The 17,551-nt window shown below is 52.8% G+C and overlaps 1 protein-coding gene across 22 annotated transcripts in view; it reads left to right on the top strand.

Annotated features, from left to right (window-relative positions):
- CAMK2G (calcium/calmodulin dependent protein kinase II gamma) overlaps positions 1-17,551 on the top strand; it is a 59,192-nt gene that overhangs the window by 39,499 nt on the left and 2,142 nt on the right. For 5 of the 22 annotated variants that reach the window (XM_036337146.1, XM_036337144.1, XM_036337147.1 and 2 more), the window contains 8 exons: positions 5,905-5,937; positions 8,218-8,286; positions 9,457-9,501; positions 11,473-11,521; positions 12,701-12,814; positions 14,748-14,823; positions 15,185-15,279; positions 16,989-17,233. In XM_036337146.1, coding sequence (XP_036193039.1) covers positions 5,905-5,937; positions 8,218-8,286; positions 9,457-9,501; positions 11,473-11,521; positions 12,701-12,814; positions 14,748-14,823; positions 15,185-15,279; positions 16,989-17,221 — 714 coding nt within the window. In that variant the 3' untranslated portion in view covers positions 17,222-17,233. Of the gene's footprint in view, positions 1-5,904; positions 5,938-8,217; positions 8,287-9,456; positions 9,502-11,472; positions 11,522-12,700; positions 12,815-14,747; positions 14,824-15,184; positions 15,288-16,988; positions 17,234-17,551 lie in introns of those variants that run through there. The other 17 variants (XM_036337153.1, XM_036337148.1, XM_036337156.1 and 14 more) reach the window with 10 other exon arrangements.

Raw genomic sequence — 17,551 nt, 5'->3', positions numbered from 1 at the left:
AAACGCTGAAGGCCACGGAGAAGGAAGCTACAGTGAGCGGGATGTTTTTTTTTTAAAGACGTGGCTGAGGGTGTTAAGGACAAATAGAAGAGTGTAAAAGCCAGACACAAAGGTATCGACCAGGATTTGTTACAGTCTGGGTGCAGGGTGAAGAAAAGGTGATTAGACCCAACCATCAGAACAGGGGTTGCCTGTGGGCAGTGGGTCTAGCTGTGCCCATGGGTGCTGGGGTCTGATGAGATGTTAGTTCTGCTTAGAGATGTGTCAAAGGATGAGGTGCGGGGAGGGTTAAAAAAGGACCCGTCAAAGATAACGTAAAAGTTCTGGAATGTTGAAAGAATTGGTGGTGCCTCTGCTAGAAATGGGGTAGTGGGACGGGAGGCCCAGGGGAGGGAAGAGAAGGTTGTTTTGACCACCTTGAGATTTCGAGGCGGCGGGGATCTGGGTGGAGAGGTCTTTAAGGGGCTGGCAAGACTGGGGGAGGAGGGCCGCACTGGACGTGCAAATGGGGACTCGCATGAGTGCATCACCACTCCGCCCACTCAGCCAGGTCTGTGCCTCGGGAGTTGGGGAGCAGCAACATAGTCCCCCCTTGAAGTGCTCGCGGTGGGGGAGACAGGGAAGCCACCAGTCCTGGTGCGGCCTGGCGAGGTCCGTGAGGGGGTGTGCATAGGACTGCAGGAGCGGGGCCAGAACAGGAAAACTTTCTGGAGGAGACAGCCCATGAACTGAGTTTGAAGGATTCCCTGGATTTTGCCAGGTTAAGGAGAGGAGAAGGAAGAAGAATATTCCAAACAGAGGGAACAGCACGTGTGGAGGTACACGAGTTTGGGCAGCACGATGATTCTGGGAACTTGAGTACCTTGTGTCTGGCTGAAGCAAACAGCGAGTGCGCCAAATAGGAGCTGCAATAAAGCAGTGACGGCTGAGATGGCGGTGAGAGGGTGAATCAAAGAGTCATTAAGGGGCACATTTCAAGCAGAACTTCCTAGATCAGTGATGGCGAACCTTTTGAGCTCTGCGTGTCAGCATTTTGAAAAACCCTAACTTAACTCTGGTGCCGTGTCACATATAGAAATTTTTTGATATTTATTTTATATATTTAAATGCCATTTAACAAAGAAAAATCAACCAAAAAAATGAGTTCGCGTGTCACCTCTGACACGCGTGTCACAGGTTCGCCATCACTGCCCTAGATGCTGGCCCGATGGATGACCGGCAGGTGTGGCCATGTAAGATTAGCCTAAGGAGCTAATTAAGACTACAAATTCCAGGGTAACCTAGAATCCAGATTCAGAAAGCCCTGGGTGGGAGGTAGAGTCTGAATTTTAATCATACTTCCCCTTCCCCCATGTGAATCTATGAAGGATTAAGAGTCCGGTAAAGACAGAACTTGGGGGTTGTCTGTTATTAAGGGGCTGGAAAAGAAGAGGACTCAGCAAAGGAAATGCAGGACGAACAGGAGGTGGGGAAAGAACGGGTATGCAACAACGTACCTTCCAGGAACACGGGAGGATGAGAACTCGGGGGACAGAATCACTAAACTGCTCTGAATGAAAACGGGGGGAACCCAGCCAGCGTCTGACCTGATGTGCCCAGTAAATGAGTCTGACTCTTGAGGAAAGACTTTGGACATAGTGGTGGGACCCCAGAGGCTGAGATGCTGCAAGTGTTTGCGAAGAGGATGGCCAACCCAAATTAAAAGGCCAGCAACAGACCTGCTGGGGGAAACCAGCACAGCAGGTGTGATGGGAAGAGTTAATGTTATTTTTATACAAAAGAGATTTCTCTAACAAATCAGAACCCTCCCTAAAACCCAGCAGATCATGGTCAGAGAAGATGAACTGACAATCTGTCTGAAGAGGAGGACGAAGTGGCTCCCATATGGGTGTTTAGGTTTAGCCTCACTAATATCAGAGAAATGCAAGTCAGAACAAAGTGCCATTTCTGACTCTTCGAGTTAGTGAAAAGTCAGGATGACCTTTTGTAAAGCAGTCTGCGTGTCAGAAACGATAAAAGTGTGCCTGCCTTGTTTACCCTTTACGTCTACTTCTGGGAATTTATCCTAAAGAGATAATTCAAAATGTGGAAAAAACTGAAAGCGAGAAGATGTTCAGTGTGACGTGATTTGTAGCTGTGAAAAGAGTGGAGATGATCTCAAAAGCCAGTAGGTAATGACTAAGGAATGATGGGAAACCCATAATAGACCATTATAAAGCTACTAATTGTCATGACAGTTATGACCGAGATGTGATACAATGACAGAGATGCTTTATATTACGTGGGGTGTAAAGCAGTACATACTCTACTATCTACATTTGTTTTTTTAAAAAAAACAATGTGTTTATAGATCATATTCAGTATATGGCAGGTGGATAGAAAATGAACTGGAAGGAAACCCACTGACGTGTTAATAATAACCTCACTGGGCGATAGGAATTTAGGAAACTTTTATTTTATACCTTTTCCTGTATGTCCTGCATATTTCAGCTAGATGATGCATTATGTTGATAACCAGAATAAAAATCAAAATACTATTTCTTTTCAAAGTAAAGCATAAACTTGTATATAGCTTATAATGACACTTTTAAATTGTTTAAGAAAAGACTGGCAAGAGTGATAGCATTATGGATTTTTCCCCCTTCTTTTCTGTTGCCCAAATTGCTCGTGATGTGGCTTCAGTCCTTTTATAATCAGGAACAAGTAGATGACAGTGACGTGGTTGGATGAAACCAAGATGTGGGGTTTGGTTTTCTGAAAGTGAAGGCGATAACCTGGATTGTGAGGGAGGCTGTGACGTTGCTCAGAAGATGCTTTCATACCCTATCCTCCTGCCCCAGTTCCTGCTGCCCCAGTTCCTGCTGCCTAAGGCCCATCGAGTGGTTTCCTTCTCACTGTCCAGAAGCTTCCACCACAAGATGCTCGAATAGCATTAATTTGAGCAGCAAGTCTCCTTTGTGGTCTTGAATATGGGGACTTCGGGTTCTAGTTAGGTTTCTTTGAATGTGGATGCCTGTGACTCAAGGTCCATGGAAGAGTGAGAGCCACTTGGAGGGGCCACCAACTCTCAGATCCCTAGAGGTGCCTAGTTGAGGACCACTCCTGGGTTCTGCTAGTCCCAGGCCAGAATGGCCATCCAATATTTGAGAGAAAAAAAGGATATAGATATTTCCTTAAGTACTGTTTGAATATTTGTTTAAGTATGGAAAGGAGGCTGGAACCCTTTTCTGGTTTGAAATTTTAAATAAATGTTTAATTTTTAAATCTAAGTGGGATGTAGTTCTTGAGAAATGACCTGGTATTGAAACAGTGCTGCCATGCTGGCTTTGCATGGCTGAGGGCAAAGCCCCGAAAGGATGGAGAAAGGAATGGGAAGAAAACAGCTCACCTAGAAGAAACTAACACTTGAGTAGAAAGAGATTATCTCGGGATTTCATGAAAGGCCGTTTAGGAAAAGGACAGCCAGCTGGGAGCAAGTTGGGACCGTACTGCCCGTTAAGTGAAGCAAACAAAGTGCAAGGCCAGGCCCGGGTAGAACAACCCGCTATAAACAACCTGCCATGACAGCTCCCGAAACCACCCGCACCCAGCCTGGGCCTGGATCGGCCCCCGCAGAGTTCGACTGATCGGATTCCGTGCTCTGCTTTTGCCTGGGGAAAGTCAGTCAGCGAACCCAGTGCCGCTCAGTAAACGTTATAACTTTAAGGCGTTCCATGAGGCCCCATGGAGATTACAAAGATAAAGGAGATATGGACCGCCTTCCAAAGATAAAGGAGATATGGACCGCCTTCCAAACATAAAGGAGATATGGACCGCCTGGGCAAAGGCGTCCTCTCCCAGGGTCTAGTCCCGTGGTCGGCAAACTGTGGCTCGCGAGCCACATGCAGCTCTTTGGCCCCTTGAGTGTGGCTCTTCCTAAGCCTTAGGAGTACCCTAATTAAGTTAATAACAATGTACCTACCTTATAGTTTAAGTTTAAAAAATTTGGCTCTCAAAAGAAATTTCAATCGTTGTACTGTTGGTATTTGGCTCTGTTGACTAATGAGTTTGCCGACCACTGGTAGTTGGATGAAGTGAAGGGATAGTGTGAATGTAAGGCAACTCCCTCTTTTTGAGGGGTGATTTTGAAAGTAAAATCTCGTATTGTCTTTGGCATATATGAGAGTCCTCATTATATTTAGGCTTTCTTTTTCTTTAGATCTAATTCCTAATTGTGGACCATTCTTTTAAGTATTTGTATTCCCTTCTTTTTTTAATATAATAACATTCCCAAAGATGCCTTCTAAAGTAGAGTGTCAGGACACCCGGCAGAGCCAAAGGCTCTTCCATTCTTTTGGTTTTGGGCTCGGAGGAGGCGTACCATCCTTCGGTCACCCCGAATCCGGTTCCTCCTACACCAGCCGCCTCCACCACGTCACTGGAGCTCGAACCCAACAGATCCAAGCTGTATCCTGAGGAGCACCGGCGGAAGGCAGTGCCACGAGATCGGCCCCCTGGGTTTGTCTCCAAAAAACGTTGGTGATGACAGCGCCAGAGCAACCAGTGATTGGAAGGGTCTGAGGATTACGGTAAAACGGACCAATCAGAGCAGTCAGGCCCGGGTTGAGTTTAGTGCCTTCTCCCTCTGCCCTGATCATCAAAGCCTTCACAGAACCACCAACAGACAGGAAGAAGCAAAAAACATGAAACGCACTGGAAATATCACTTTTGATGAGATTGTCAACATTGCCGGACAGACGCAGCACCGATCTTTAGCTAGAGACCTCTCTGGAACCGTTAAAGAGATCCCAGGACTGCCCAGACTGTGGCCGCCACCCTCGTGACATCATAGAGGACGTCAGCAGGGGTGCAGTGGAATGCCGCTAGTTAAGAACCACAAAGGAAAACATTTCACTTAAAGATCATGTGACGACAGCACCACACAGAGTGCCAGCCTCCTGAGGGCAGGAGCGTTTCTCGGACTTGCTCACTGTGGCCAGAACAGCCCTCCGGGAGTGCTTGCGGGGTAGCGTTAAACGAACATGCAATAGTCAAACAGCAGACAGCCGTGGTCCAAGGGGACTTCCGTCTTCCAGCCAGCTAATTAGAAGGTTCTTAATTACCTCTCACCTTTCAGACTCAGTCTTCTGAGATGTAATTTCAGTGTTCCATGTGCTCTTTATTTTTATGCTCTTGTTTCACATCTGAACATAAAGTCCATGAGCATCTGGTGAAGGCTGATCAGTCACTGCTTCCAGCATTCCCCATGGTTTACATCTCTGTCGTTGTGATTGCTGTACTTCTGATCACCAACACGCCTCTATCTTTCCATTTCCCAACTCATTGCAAAATGAAAGAAAACATTGAAATCTTACCAACGAGGGTGGCCACGCCGATAAAAGGGGTGCCAGATTTTGATTGTCAAATAATTTTTAAAAGCTCAACATCTTCATCCAAAAGCAGTTTTAGGTGGGCAGCAAAAAGGAAAAAAAAAAAAAATGGCAAGGTCCAGAAGTCAAATGTGATTAATCTGAGGATGGTCTGAGTACTTTCACCACCTACCTGGTAGCTGCTCACCCGAATTTCAGGCAGACCTAGGCATGAGAGAAAATAAGCCCAAAGCTGTAAATTTGCATGGAAATGTTACTCACCCTCCCAGACTTGTGACTTAATCTCCTCTAGCAGCTTCCTCTGAGCAAGGCCGAGGCCTCTCTGAACATACTAAACCTGTGTGTGTGCGCCTGACGGCAGAGGCGTTCTCCTCTCCCAGGGCCCGGAGCCCGTGTGTGCCGGACTCCGGGTCTCCTCCTCCCGCTCTTTCCTCCCGAGGCAGAGCCTACGCTGGCGCACTAACCTGCAGCGTCTCTGTGCTTCTCTTCTTACCTCCTCTTTCCTGTTCTTTCCCTTTTGCTGTGGTGTGTCCAGAAAAGGAAGTCAAGTTCCAGCGTGCACCTAATGGTGAGCCTTGCCTGCCCACCCATCTGCCCACTCCATGCTGCCTGTGCCCGCCTGCCGGCCACGCAAACCCATTCTGCCATGTGCGTGCGCTTCACTCATCCTCACTGCATGTCTGTGCTGTGTGGGCAGGTGTGGCCCGTCCTGCGGGGCGGAGCCATTGCCCAAGGTCCCCCAGGAGCCTAAAAGGTGGGCATTGCAATGTGCCTGCCTCAGCCCAGGGCAGCGAGTGAAGCTGGCAGGGACCCGGGGCCAGGGGCAAGCACAGGGAGAGACCCTCACTCACTGCTGCCCAGGAAGCGAGGCCCTGCTCCCCGGGCACGGACAGCGACTTCCTGCAAACTGGCAGCCGGTGGACGTCTGGTGGGCAGAAGAGCTGGTTGAAGAGCCTCACTCTCCCGGCCTTTTCCCCTGTGCGGCTGCCCATTAGCAGTGCCCAGCGTTTTATCCTTCCCACCCAGCCCTCGGGGAACAGCTGAAAGACAACAGGAAGCACTTGTATTTTTATCCTCACCTGAGGACATGTTTTCATTGATTTCGGAGAGAGAGGAAGTGGGGGGAGAGAGAGAAAAACATCGATCTGTTGCCTCTCGCACGCCCCACCCCTATGGGGATTGAGCCTGCAACCTGGATATGTGCCCTGACCAGTCATCAAACCCGCCACCTTCTGGTGCCCTGGACGATGCTCCAACCGGCTGAGCTCACCGGCCAGGGGGCCAGAGCAGGAACGCATCTTCTTTCTCATGGGACGCGGGGCACCAAGAGCAACACGGCAGCCTGAGTCATTATGAAACCGTCCATTAAAGCCAGAGGTGGGGCAACCCGGGGGGCATCCCAGCCCTCTTCAGATAGGACAGGTTTTATGAACACCCTGGAGTCCTCCCACTGTGCCAGGATCTATCTCAGCTGGGCTTTGCAGGCAAGACAGCCTTGGCCAGGCAGCCCCGCCCAGAAGGTCAGTGTCATCGCTGAGCTAGGAGGGCTCTGCTCCTTCCCGGGGGGAATGGGAGAGAGCAGAGCTCCTGTGAGTTTAGACCCACGTCCTGGCTCCTGGGACCCCTCTTCTCAGCCTGCAGTGTTCAGTGGAGTCTTGTAGCGCTTGGTTCCTGGTTTGAGGTTCCATGCCCAGACCTGGGTTTGGGATGCCTCAGCGAGCGAAGGGTGGATGGCTTCAGGTCTGATCCTCGGGGCTGGGGAAGAGGCCCCCAGGTGAGAAGAAACCGTCTGGGTAGCTTTTGGCGTGTATCCTCATTTGCGCCCGCGCAGAGGTGGTAGGCACGCATTTGTCTCTGTGCCTTTTGAAGGACTTGCAGGCATCAGGCCCCTTCTCAGGGGCCGCCAGCTCCACTGGACACTTGTGAGACTGAGTCCACTGGTTAGGGGATCGTAAGTCCGCTGGTAGAGCATCGCTATGACGCCCTGCCTCCTTCCTTCCCGGCCACCCTCCCCCCCACCTCCCTTGCTGTGCCGCTCAGTGTGACATTTTGAAAGATGAGATATCCCAGTGGTCTCTGCTGTAGGAGTGCTGGCCTGCCCGTCAGCCTCCTCTTTCCTGGGGGCTGGACTCTGGGACTGCAGCCACAGCCCCCAGCAGGGTTCACCGGCCCCTCCTTGGAGCTCAGTCCTTACTGGCAGCTGACCCGTCCACGAGCTGTCAGGCGGCAAGGCCAGCAGCGCGCTCCTGTCTGCTCCCTGGGTCAGTAGGTGCATATTCTAAGCAAAGCCAAATCCCACCCCTTCCTCTCGGACACCACCTCCTGGACCAGGTTTCCTTTCTCTTCTGTTCCTCTTCTTTCAGGTCAGGCTTGAAGCTGGTGCTATAAGGGAAGGGAGTGCAGGTGGCAGGTTGAAAGGGCACCAGGAGAACGCCCACAAATAGGAGACGCAGCGTTTCTGAATTTTGTCCTGCTTTCTTATAAGCCACCTTCCTTCTCCCCTTGTGAAATGAGAAGAAGCTCCTGCGTTTCCTTGGGTGACTATGGTTGTGCAGTGACATTGCATCTGGCTGAAGCAGAGAGTTCTGGAGAGATGCCCTAAACCAGTCTTTGGAAGGCTGGCCCCACCTTGAGGATGCTTCCAGAGCTACGTCTCTGGACCCCCCCTCCAACTGCTCCCCTCTTTCAATCATCTCTCCAGCCATCGCTCCCGTCCGCGTAGCGTTTTGGAGGCCACCTGAGCCCTAGCTCCTCCAGGCCAGGCCAGGGGGCAAGGGAGGTCTGGGAGTCGAACCTGAGCTGCTTTGGTGACTCTAGAGGAACTAAACCATCTGTTTTCTTGTCTCAGCCACAGAGCAACAACAAAAACAGTCTCGTAAGCCCAGCCCAAGAGCCTGCGCCCTTGCAGACGGCCATGGTACCTCCTGACTACGGCTTCTCCGCCCCTGCCCCCGGCTGCCTCCTGCTCCTTCCCTCGTCCTCTTCTTGCGCTCCCGCCCAGGCCTCTCTGGCTCTCTTCCTTTCTGGATTCCTGTAGCTCAGGCTGCTTCGTGTACTTCCCCACAGACCCCTTCCCCCTCATTGTCCCAGCCGACCATGCTCCTTCCTGCACGGCAGACCTGCTCCTGCTCCTTTCGCTGTTGGGGGAAGAGTGATCGGGTTCTCGGCTAAACCTCCCAGCCCCAGGCTGGGCCCCCAGGGTGTCTGCTTTGGGGGCCGGGAAAGTCAGTTGCTTGTAAAAGGAGAGGGTAGGAGCTTTCTCTGGACCTGTACGTCAGTTCTTGGAGGCCTCCTTATAAAATCTGCCTCAGCCTTTCCTTTGCAATTCATGAACAGGACGGAGGGCTGGGGTCCCTCCCCCCACCCCGATGGTGCTGAGCTCTGGGTTTCTGGAGAGCCCGTGCTGCTTGTGCCGTCGGAGTTCTCTCTGGCTCTTCGGAGGGGCATCGTGCGCTCCCAGAGCTCCCTCTGCTAGTGCAGGCTAAGGAGGTAGCAGGGGATGACTAGGAGAGAGGGAGGGGTAAACGTGCCTGCTGCTCCTCCTGCTTTCTGTGGACCCTCATGCTGCCTGACATGCTGATGTAGGGACGGGACCCCGGGGAAGGCAGAGGTGGGTGAAGCAGCAGCTCTGGGCTCAGCTTGCTGTGGGGGCACCCTGGGTCTTTCTGGGACACCTTAGTCCGCTCTCCCTTTTTCCGGCCTACCCCTGTGAACGCTGTTGGTGGGGTCCAGCCTGTGCCCTTAGCCCCACAGCTCCCCCAGTGTACTTGTCCCGTGGGGAGAGGAAACTCAGAAGGAGCAGGAATCAGGGTCAGAGACCCTCTTCCCCTCCGCTCCCCTGGTGCCTGCTTCCATGGCCAGGCCTCTCTTTCTTACCAGCCAGCGCTGTCCCCTGATTCTGGGGCTCCCAGCTACCTAGGACCCAGTCATATCAGGACGTTTTGTCTTGTGAGAATGGCTAGTGGGGAGGCCCCAGTGGTCATTATAGAGGTCTCTGAGGGTGCCTGGGTAGGGGTGGGGGTCCCCCAGGGAAGAGCAGTAAGTCTGTCTCCGAGGTCAGGAGGGTAATTTTCATCTTCCCTCACAGGAGCCGCAAACCACAGTGGTGCACAACGCTACAGACGGGATCAAGGTGAGTGGGTCCTGAGCTGCCCCCTGCTCCGTGTCAGCAGGGAGCCGGTGGGCTGCGTCGCGGGATCCGAGGGTCCCACAGATGGCAGCCTGCAGGCTGACGTCAGGGCCAAGGTGTTTGCAGAGTCTAGGCCAGTGGTTGGCAAACCGCGGCTTGCGAGCCACATGTGGCTCTTTGGCCCCTTGAGTGTGGCTCTTCCACAAAATACCACATGCGGGCGTGCACATACAGTGCGATTGAAACTTCGTGGCCCATGCGCGGAAGTCAGTTTTTGGAAAGGAGATAGACGAAACAAGTATACAAGACGAGTGTGGATGGGGGAGTTGGAAGGGGTCGACCTCAGCGAACGTACCTCAATCAGATTGAGGACGTTTTTAGCAAAGGCCAGCTTAGGAGTACCCTAATTAAGTTAATCACAATGTACCTACCTATATAGTTTAAATTTAAAAAATTTGGCTCTCAAAAGAAATTTCAATCGTTGTACTGTTGATATTTGGCTCTGTTGACTAATGAGTTTGCCGACCACTGGTCTAGGCTGTTGGTTACTCCCTTCTTTTTCTTTTTTTAATACATTTTTATTGATGTCAGAGAGGAAGGAAGAGGGAGATAGAAACATCAATGATGAGAGAGAATCATTGATCAGCTCCTGCACGCCCCCTACTGGGGTTCGAGCCCACACCCAGGGCATGTGCCCTGACCAGGAATCGAGCCGTGACCTCCTGGCTCATAGGTCAGTGCTCAACCACTGAGCCACGCTGACTGGGCAGTTACTCCGTTCTTGGTGATGCTGAGTTCAGGCTCTTCAGTCGGACAGGCCTGGGCTTGACTCCTGGCCCTGGGCCGCCGGACAAGACACTCGACTGCTCTGCCTCTCAGTTACTTTCTCTGTGAACTGGGGGTAATAGTCACAGAACTGTCTTCCGTGACTGGCGAAGTGTAAATGAGAATAAACGTCAGCTCGGAAAACAGAGCAAGAATATCATCAGGCCCTAGGTCATTCTCCTTGGCCTCAGCTTTATGTCCTCAATAACCTTGTCTCCTGTTCACTCCCAGTCGCAGATATTCATTGAGCCAAACCGCCCATAGTTCTGTTTTATAGAAGTGACAGGACAAAATCCCTCTCCCCGGGTGTGGGGAAGGCAGACAATAAACCAAAAACCAAATAACTAAGAGAAAGTCTAGTTGTGATAAGTGCTATGAAGGAAATGGCACAAAGTCAAGAGTGAACAGGGCCTTTGATTACATGGTCAGGAGGTGATATTTGAACGACACGATAGGAGCAAGGCAGCCAGGCAAACTCAGGGGCTTGGCATGTATCCAGAATGAAGAAGAAGTAGAAGAAATCACGCAGAGATCCGAGCACGAAGAGCAAGGGGCCGGGGAGCAGGGTGGCAGGGAGGCTGGGGGAGTTGGAGAGGCGGGCAGGGCCTGCCGTGAAGGACTCGGGTTTGCATTTTATTCCAGCAGCTGCAAGAAGCTGTTGGTGATTCTCAGCAGGGGGGTCATACAGTCCAACGGACTCTGAAAAGCCCCTCTGGCCATGTCATAGGAGGCAAGGGGGGGGGAGGGCAGGGAGACCAGGAAGTGATTGTAGCAGTTCAGGTGCCAGATGTGGGTAGCTTAGACACAGGTGGAGGTGAGATGGGATTTATTTTGGAGGTAGAATGGACAGATTTGATTTTAGATGGCATAACTGAGATATGAGAGAAAGAAGAAGAAAAAAAGAATCAACCGAAAAACCTAGGAGGTGACTGTAGGTTTTCGCCCAGATGGCGGCATTGGTGGTGCCATTTACTGAGTTGGGGAGGGAGTTGGGACTCCTGAGTTTTGTGAGAGCCAGGCGGCCGGGGCAGGCACGGAACCGCCTAGGATCCCTCCCTGCGCGAGCACGGGCTCTGCTTTTGTTCTGCTTGGCTGCTCGGGTTTCCCAAGGGCCTGCGTAACTACAAGCATGTTCTTTCCGGCCTCCAGGGCTCCACGGAGAGCTGCAACACCACCACGGAAGATGAGGACCTCAAAGGTAGGTGCTGGCCCTTGGTGGGGAAGGGACGCCAGCCGTGTCCCAGGTGCCTCGGCTCCAGTGGAACACCTGCCTGTCTGCCCCCGAGCGGAGATTGGTGGCTTCGTCTACTCCAGAGGAGGGCGTGGCCTAACGCTGCTCTCCGTGGGCCTGGATGGGAGGCTCCTGTCTCTTGTGGCTGGGCTAGGCAAGAGGCCTATCTCCTCTGGCCTCAAGTCTGGAATAGCTGAACTAGAGTTATTTCCGAGCCTGTCCAGGGCCAGGGCTCAGAGACCTGTACCTGTTGCAGAGAATGCTGTGTCATCCCACAGCAGGGACCCCTTGAGTCCCTACAGAAATAACCCACAAATATCGTGAGTTGTCAGTAGGGTGACCAGTTGTCTCAATACCCCCAGGACTGAGGTGGTTCCCAAGATGTGCAACTTCCTGTTCTAAAACCGGAACAGGCCTAGGCACATGGGGGGGAGTGGGGCACTCTCGTCACAAAGCCTTGGCACCAACCGTGGAGTCGGAACCCCACTTGGCGATGTCCTGGTGATGCTGTAAGGACCACCGGCCTAAGCATGGGCCTGGCCAGAGTGCCAGGGGATGTGGGAGGGCATGGCGGCCAGACCACTGGGAGTCTCTGTCCTGCTCTTTGGTTTGGCCTAGAGTCGTTCCCTTTGCCTCGCTGGGTGACCTTAGGCCAGGCTTTCAGAAAACAGGGAGGAATGTTGCAGGACAGAGCGGAGAGAGCATGCCCAGGGGTAGCCAGGGGCAGCAAACCTTTGGGGACCCAAAAAATATAGAAGCATAAATGTGTATGACCGGAAAGAACAGGTGCTCAGGGCTGCTGGGGTGAAGGTCAGGTCAGCTCAGTTCTGGTGATGCCGGCAGAGTACGTGGCTCCTTCGCTGCTGGGCTCTTGACCTGGTAGCCTAGCCCCCTAGAACATCTCCCCGGGGAGCAGGGACCCTTGGACAGGCTGTGTGAAGGCCCCTCTGGAAGCCAAAGCCTAGGTCAGTGCACTTTCCTGGGGCTCTTGGCTGGGAGGCCCAGTGTCCACAGCAGCCCGAGGCATCGCCTTGCCCAGGCTCCGCAGGGCCACGGGCGCGGGTCCTGTTCGGCTTGCTCGCTCACCTGCCTTGTTCTGTTTGTTTTGGCTGCTCTGCCTTGCCCTGCCCTGCCCTGGCTGGCTAGCTGCCCCGCTCCGCACTGGGAATGGCAGCTCGGTGCCCGAAGGACGGAGCTCCCGGGACAGAACAGCCCCCTCTGCAGGCATGCAGCCCCAGCCTTCTCTCTGCTCCTCAGCCAGTAAGTGTGAGGGAGGCACAACCTGGCGTCCGTTCCCTGGCTCCTCCTGAGGCCCCTCAGGGATCCCCCCGGAGCTGGCCGCCCAGCTCCGCCGTCCTGTTGAGTGAGCTTTGGGAGCTCGGCCCCTGCTGGGTGGGGGAGCTGATTGGAGGCGCTGTTAACCAGGCCGGGGCGCCTGAGACCAGGGCCCAGAGACACAGCGTGGGGGGGGAGAGCATTGCATGGTGGGAAGGAGTAGAAAGTCACTGGGTTATGCGTTGGGTCTCACCTCAGCACTGAGCCAGGAAGAAAGGCCGAGTCAGAAGTCAGAGTGGGTGGGAGCCGGGTGATGGGGAAGCTGCGATGGCTGAGAAACCACGTTGGGATATGGTGTTTCCTGGGCTCAGCATATCCTATGGAGAGCCTGGGGCTTGGGTGAGACAGACCTGAGTTTGAATCCCAGCTACAGTACTTTCAGAAATGTGTGAAGTAGATTAAACCTCCCAGAGTTCGTTTCCTCATCTGTGGAATGGGGATACAATGACCCCTACCTCATAGCATTCTGATGAAAAATAAATGAGGTGGTAGAACACGTTGACACGATGCCTTGCTAGGTTAATGGCAGCTGGTATGGATATTTTTAGTGGTGTCTGTGTAGATCATGCCTTTGTCTGCTTCTTTTCCTCCTACTATCTGTCCTGTTAGAGTTTCTAAACACAACCCTCTTCACCCACAGGGCCCCAGTCAGGTCCGACAGATGGGTTTGGCGGGGTGGGAGAGGGTGTGTGTGTGTGTGCGCGTGTGCGTGCCTCGAGAACGTGGATAGAGCTCGCTGTCCCGCTAACCTGCTGCTTACCTGAAGGTGCTGATGGCGGTGGGCCCCCATCTGGCTGTCCCCTTGGCTGCCCTTCCCTCTCCCAGCTGTGCCACTGGGCTGTGCTGTTCTAATCACTCACATGTGTCTTGTGGCCTCTTGCTCCTGTGAGGAAAGGCATGAGTCCTGGGCCAGCCCAGGTTCTGGTCAGGGTTAGCCCAGGCGCAGTCTGAGCCCTCCCCCAGCAGCACCCTCTGCTGACAGTGGTGCTCCCTGTAAGTGATCTGGCCCTGAGCCCAGGATGTCACCAGCAGTCCCTCGGCTTGGCATGGCTGGGGGCTCTGAGGCCACCAACTCTGCTTGCCTGTCAGTCTGTGCCTTGTCTTGATTTTCCTGAGGGACACATCCTGCCATGAGATTTAGAGCTTTTCAGGGCTTGTCCAGGGTAAATGGAGCTGTCTTTCGGGTGAGAGGCTCTGTTTACAAAGAGTGTTTATAGTTCCAAGATCCTTCATCTCAGAAAAGCCCTGTGGAGATGAGCAGGGGGAAGGGAATTAAGCATCCATCCTAACATTCATGCTTTGGGAGCCCTCATCCCTGGCTGGATTCTGCTCTCAGGCTGGCTGTTGCCTGGGGTGAGGTTCTGGACCACTGAGTGGGGGCTGGGTGGAAGTGGGGGGCATGGTAATTGAGACCTGACTGAGCCCCTTCAGGTGAGAGACGTCAGCCACACCTTATCAGGAAACAGCCTTATCGGGAGAAGCTTCTTAGAGAAGCTGAACCTGCTGGAGATGGGATGCACACCTCTGCACAGAGTATTCATGATGTGCCAGGCTCCTCAGCTGTTAAAGACGAGTGTTTTCTGCAGCCTGGTTGTTGATGGAGAGGGAGACAAAGGCCAGAGAGCCATAACAAATGGGTGGGCTTCAGGAGGAGGGGGTCATTAGTTCTACAGATGACAGAGGAGGGATGGAGACAGAGGTGGGCTCACTCTTCCTGCAAAGGGCCTTAAAGACAGAGAAGAGGGCTGTCTTTGTCAGAGAGATCACAGGGGATCCTTGAAGACTGGGGAGGGCTCTCCGCCACTTAGGAGCTCCCCAGTCCCACGCAGGTAAAGTGCTGGATTTTTCCCCCCCACAGTGCGAAAACAGGAGATCATTAAGATCACAGAACAACTGATTGAGGCCATCAACAATGGAGATTTTGAGGCCTACACGTGAGTAGAGACCTAATTCACTGAGGCTCAAGTTTCTCAAGGCCTTTCCCTCCTCCCCAAAAGCAGCTAGGACCCTGGGGAAAGGGAAGGCTGGGCCTCGGGCCCAGTGTGCGAGTTAAACATCAGGCAGCTAGGTCGGGAGCCCTTCCAGGCAGATACCCTTGGTTGAGCCCTCCCGTGGTGTGCTGGCGGGCAGCAGGCTGAAGGGCAGGGCTAAGAGGCCTTAGCAGGCGTGCCCCTCAGATCTCAGCCATCTTGTCCGGCCTGGCCCAAAGCTAACCTGCAGGATAGACCCACTAACGAGGAAGAAAGACGAGTCATCCCCGTGGAAGACTGACAGGCTGCTTTTTCTTTTCTGCAGGAAGATTTGTGATCCAGGCCTCACTTCCTTTGAGCCCGAAGCCCTTGGTAACCTCGTGGAGGGAATGGATTTCCATAAGTTTTACTTTGAGAATCGTGAGTGGGTTCGTGCTGCTGATATACTCCTGCCTGCCCCTTCACCCCCTTTGCCTCTGTCCTCGCTCACCCTCTTCTCTTCCCCGCTGCCCACTTTCCTCTTACTTGACTTGCCTGCTGCACCCTGGTCCGTGTGCTTGCCTCCTTGTGCTCTGAGAATGGCCTTAAAGGGCGCCTTTGAAGGCCCTGCTCCAGACCCTGCGTGCCCCTTCCCTACTGCAGCTGCCTCATGGCAGTGGTGGTTGCCACAATCAAGGTCACTGTATTTCTTTAAGCCTCACTTTTTCTTTTTTTTTAAGAGAGAGGAAGGGAGGGAGGGAGGGAGGGAGGGAGGGAGAGAGAGAGAGAGAGAGAGAGAGAGAGAGAGAGAGAGAGAGAGAACACATCAATCAGTTGCCTCTGGTACATGACTCAACCGGGGATCAAACCCACAACCTGGGTATGTGCCCTGACCGGGAATAGAACCTGCCACCTTTCCGTGCATGGGACGGTGCTCCAGCCAGCTGAGCCACAGCGGCCAGGGCAAGCCTCATCTCTTTTCAAGATGATTGGAAACCATCTGAGACGAAGTTAAGGTGGTCTCAGCGAGTAATACTGCTCTGTGTCTGCAGATGTCACAGTAAAGAAATTAAAGCCAGGATGAGAATGTGCAAGCAAGGAACAGGCACTGCTGGTGACTTGTGAGACTGCACGTTGTGGCTAGGGTCTTCCTGAGTATCGAGGGAGACGGGCGTCCTGGCTGGGGGTTGTGCACTAGACGGTCCACGAATCCCAGGGGACAAGAAGCTGAATAGTCACCTCCCGTCTTTCTCTCCACTCTCTAAGGCCCTCCTTCCTCCCTCCCTTCTTTTTTATTTCCTTCTCACTTTGTCCTGGGGCTTCCCCATCCTGCCCTGAATTTTATTTTGTTGCTGTTTTCTCTACTAACTACCATCCTCTCCACGTCTCAGCTGCAAATGTAAACCCTAGGCTCTCTAAGAAATTCTATTAGCCAGAAGCAATTCCAGGGTTTATAGAAGCTCTAGGGAAGTTTTCATGTAGCCCCTACCTAACATTTGAACTAAGATGTGAATCTCAATAAAAGTAACACAGTTGACAGTGTTTGCTGATAATGGCAATCTTTTGGCTTTCCCCCAGAGGATCCTGGGAATATCCTGAGCTTGGTGCTTTGATGATTCAATTTGAACTTTGGACCTTTTTTTTTTTTTTTTTTTTAAATCACAAATCCATTTGGAATATTTTAAGTTCTTGATTTTGCTCTATAGCCCTAATTGACAACAAGCCAACCCTTATGAAATGTAAACATCAGAGGAAAGAGAAGAGGCTTTAGTTAAGAGTAAGATGGTCCTGAGCTCAAATGTTGTGTGATTTGGGGAAATTACTTCACCTCCTTGAGCCTGTGTCCTTACCTTATAATGAAGACAATGGTATCAACCAAAGAATTACAGCTCATGCATGTAAAACCCCCAGCACAATATCTGATTAAAACAGTAGCTGCTGTTATCATTGTTCCCACCTTCCTCTTCCTTTTGGGTAACTGAGACTAATGTGATGAGGTTGCCTGGCCTCTGGAAATGTAGGGGGGACTTGGAGAACTCCCAGAGTGGTTGCCGAGAGAGGGTGAGACTTAGAAGTGCAGGCTGAGAGGAAGTGTCAGTGCGCGGGCCTGGCGCCTTCCTACCTAACTCACCCTGCCCTGCCCCCTGCAGTCCTGTCCAAGAACAGCAAGCCCATTCACACCACCATCCTGAACCCACACGTCCACGTGATCGGAGAGGACGCCGCTTGCATCGCCTATATCCGCCTCACCCAGTACATCGATGGGCAGGGCCGGCCTCGCACCAGCCAGTCGGAGGAGACCCGGGTCTGGCACCGCCGGGATGGCAAGTGGCTCAATGTCCACTATCACTGCTCAGGGGCCCCTGCCGCACCGCTGCAGTGAGCTCAGCCACAGGTGCACCTGGTGGGGGGTGGGGAGGGGCTGGGACAGGTGGGGTCAGAGGTGGTGGAGAGTTGGCATTGAGGGAGGAGATAGGGGCCGCCCCGGAGGAATGGCAAGGGCTGCACAGTGTGGTGGTAACAGGTTCTGCTCTTAAATCAGACAGACTTGGGGCTAGTAGCTCCAGGCCTCCAGATTGGGTGGCCTTGGACAGGTTACCTCCTCCCCCTAAGCCTCGGTTTCCTTAGCTGTCAAAAGAGGGAAAGGGCGGTGCCTGTCTCATGAAGTTGTGAGAATGAAATAAGAGGCTTAATGAGTAAAGCATTTAGTCAG

The sequence above is a fragment of the Myotis myotis genome, unplaced genomic scaffold (genome assembly GCF_014108235.1).
Source record: "Myotis myotis isolate mMyoMyo1 unplaced genomic scaffold, mMyoMyo1.p scaffold_m19_p_15, whole genome shotgun sequence".
NCBI lineage: Eukaryota > Metazoa > Chordata > Mammalia > Chiroptera > Vespertilionidae > Myotis > Myotis myotis.
The sequence above is the reverse complement of the archived record's forward strand: the minus strand, read 5'-3'. Positions and strand labels throughout refer to the sequence as shown.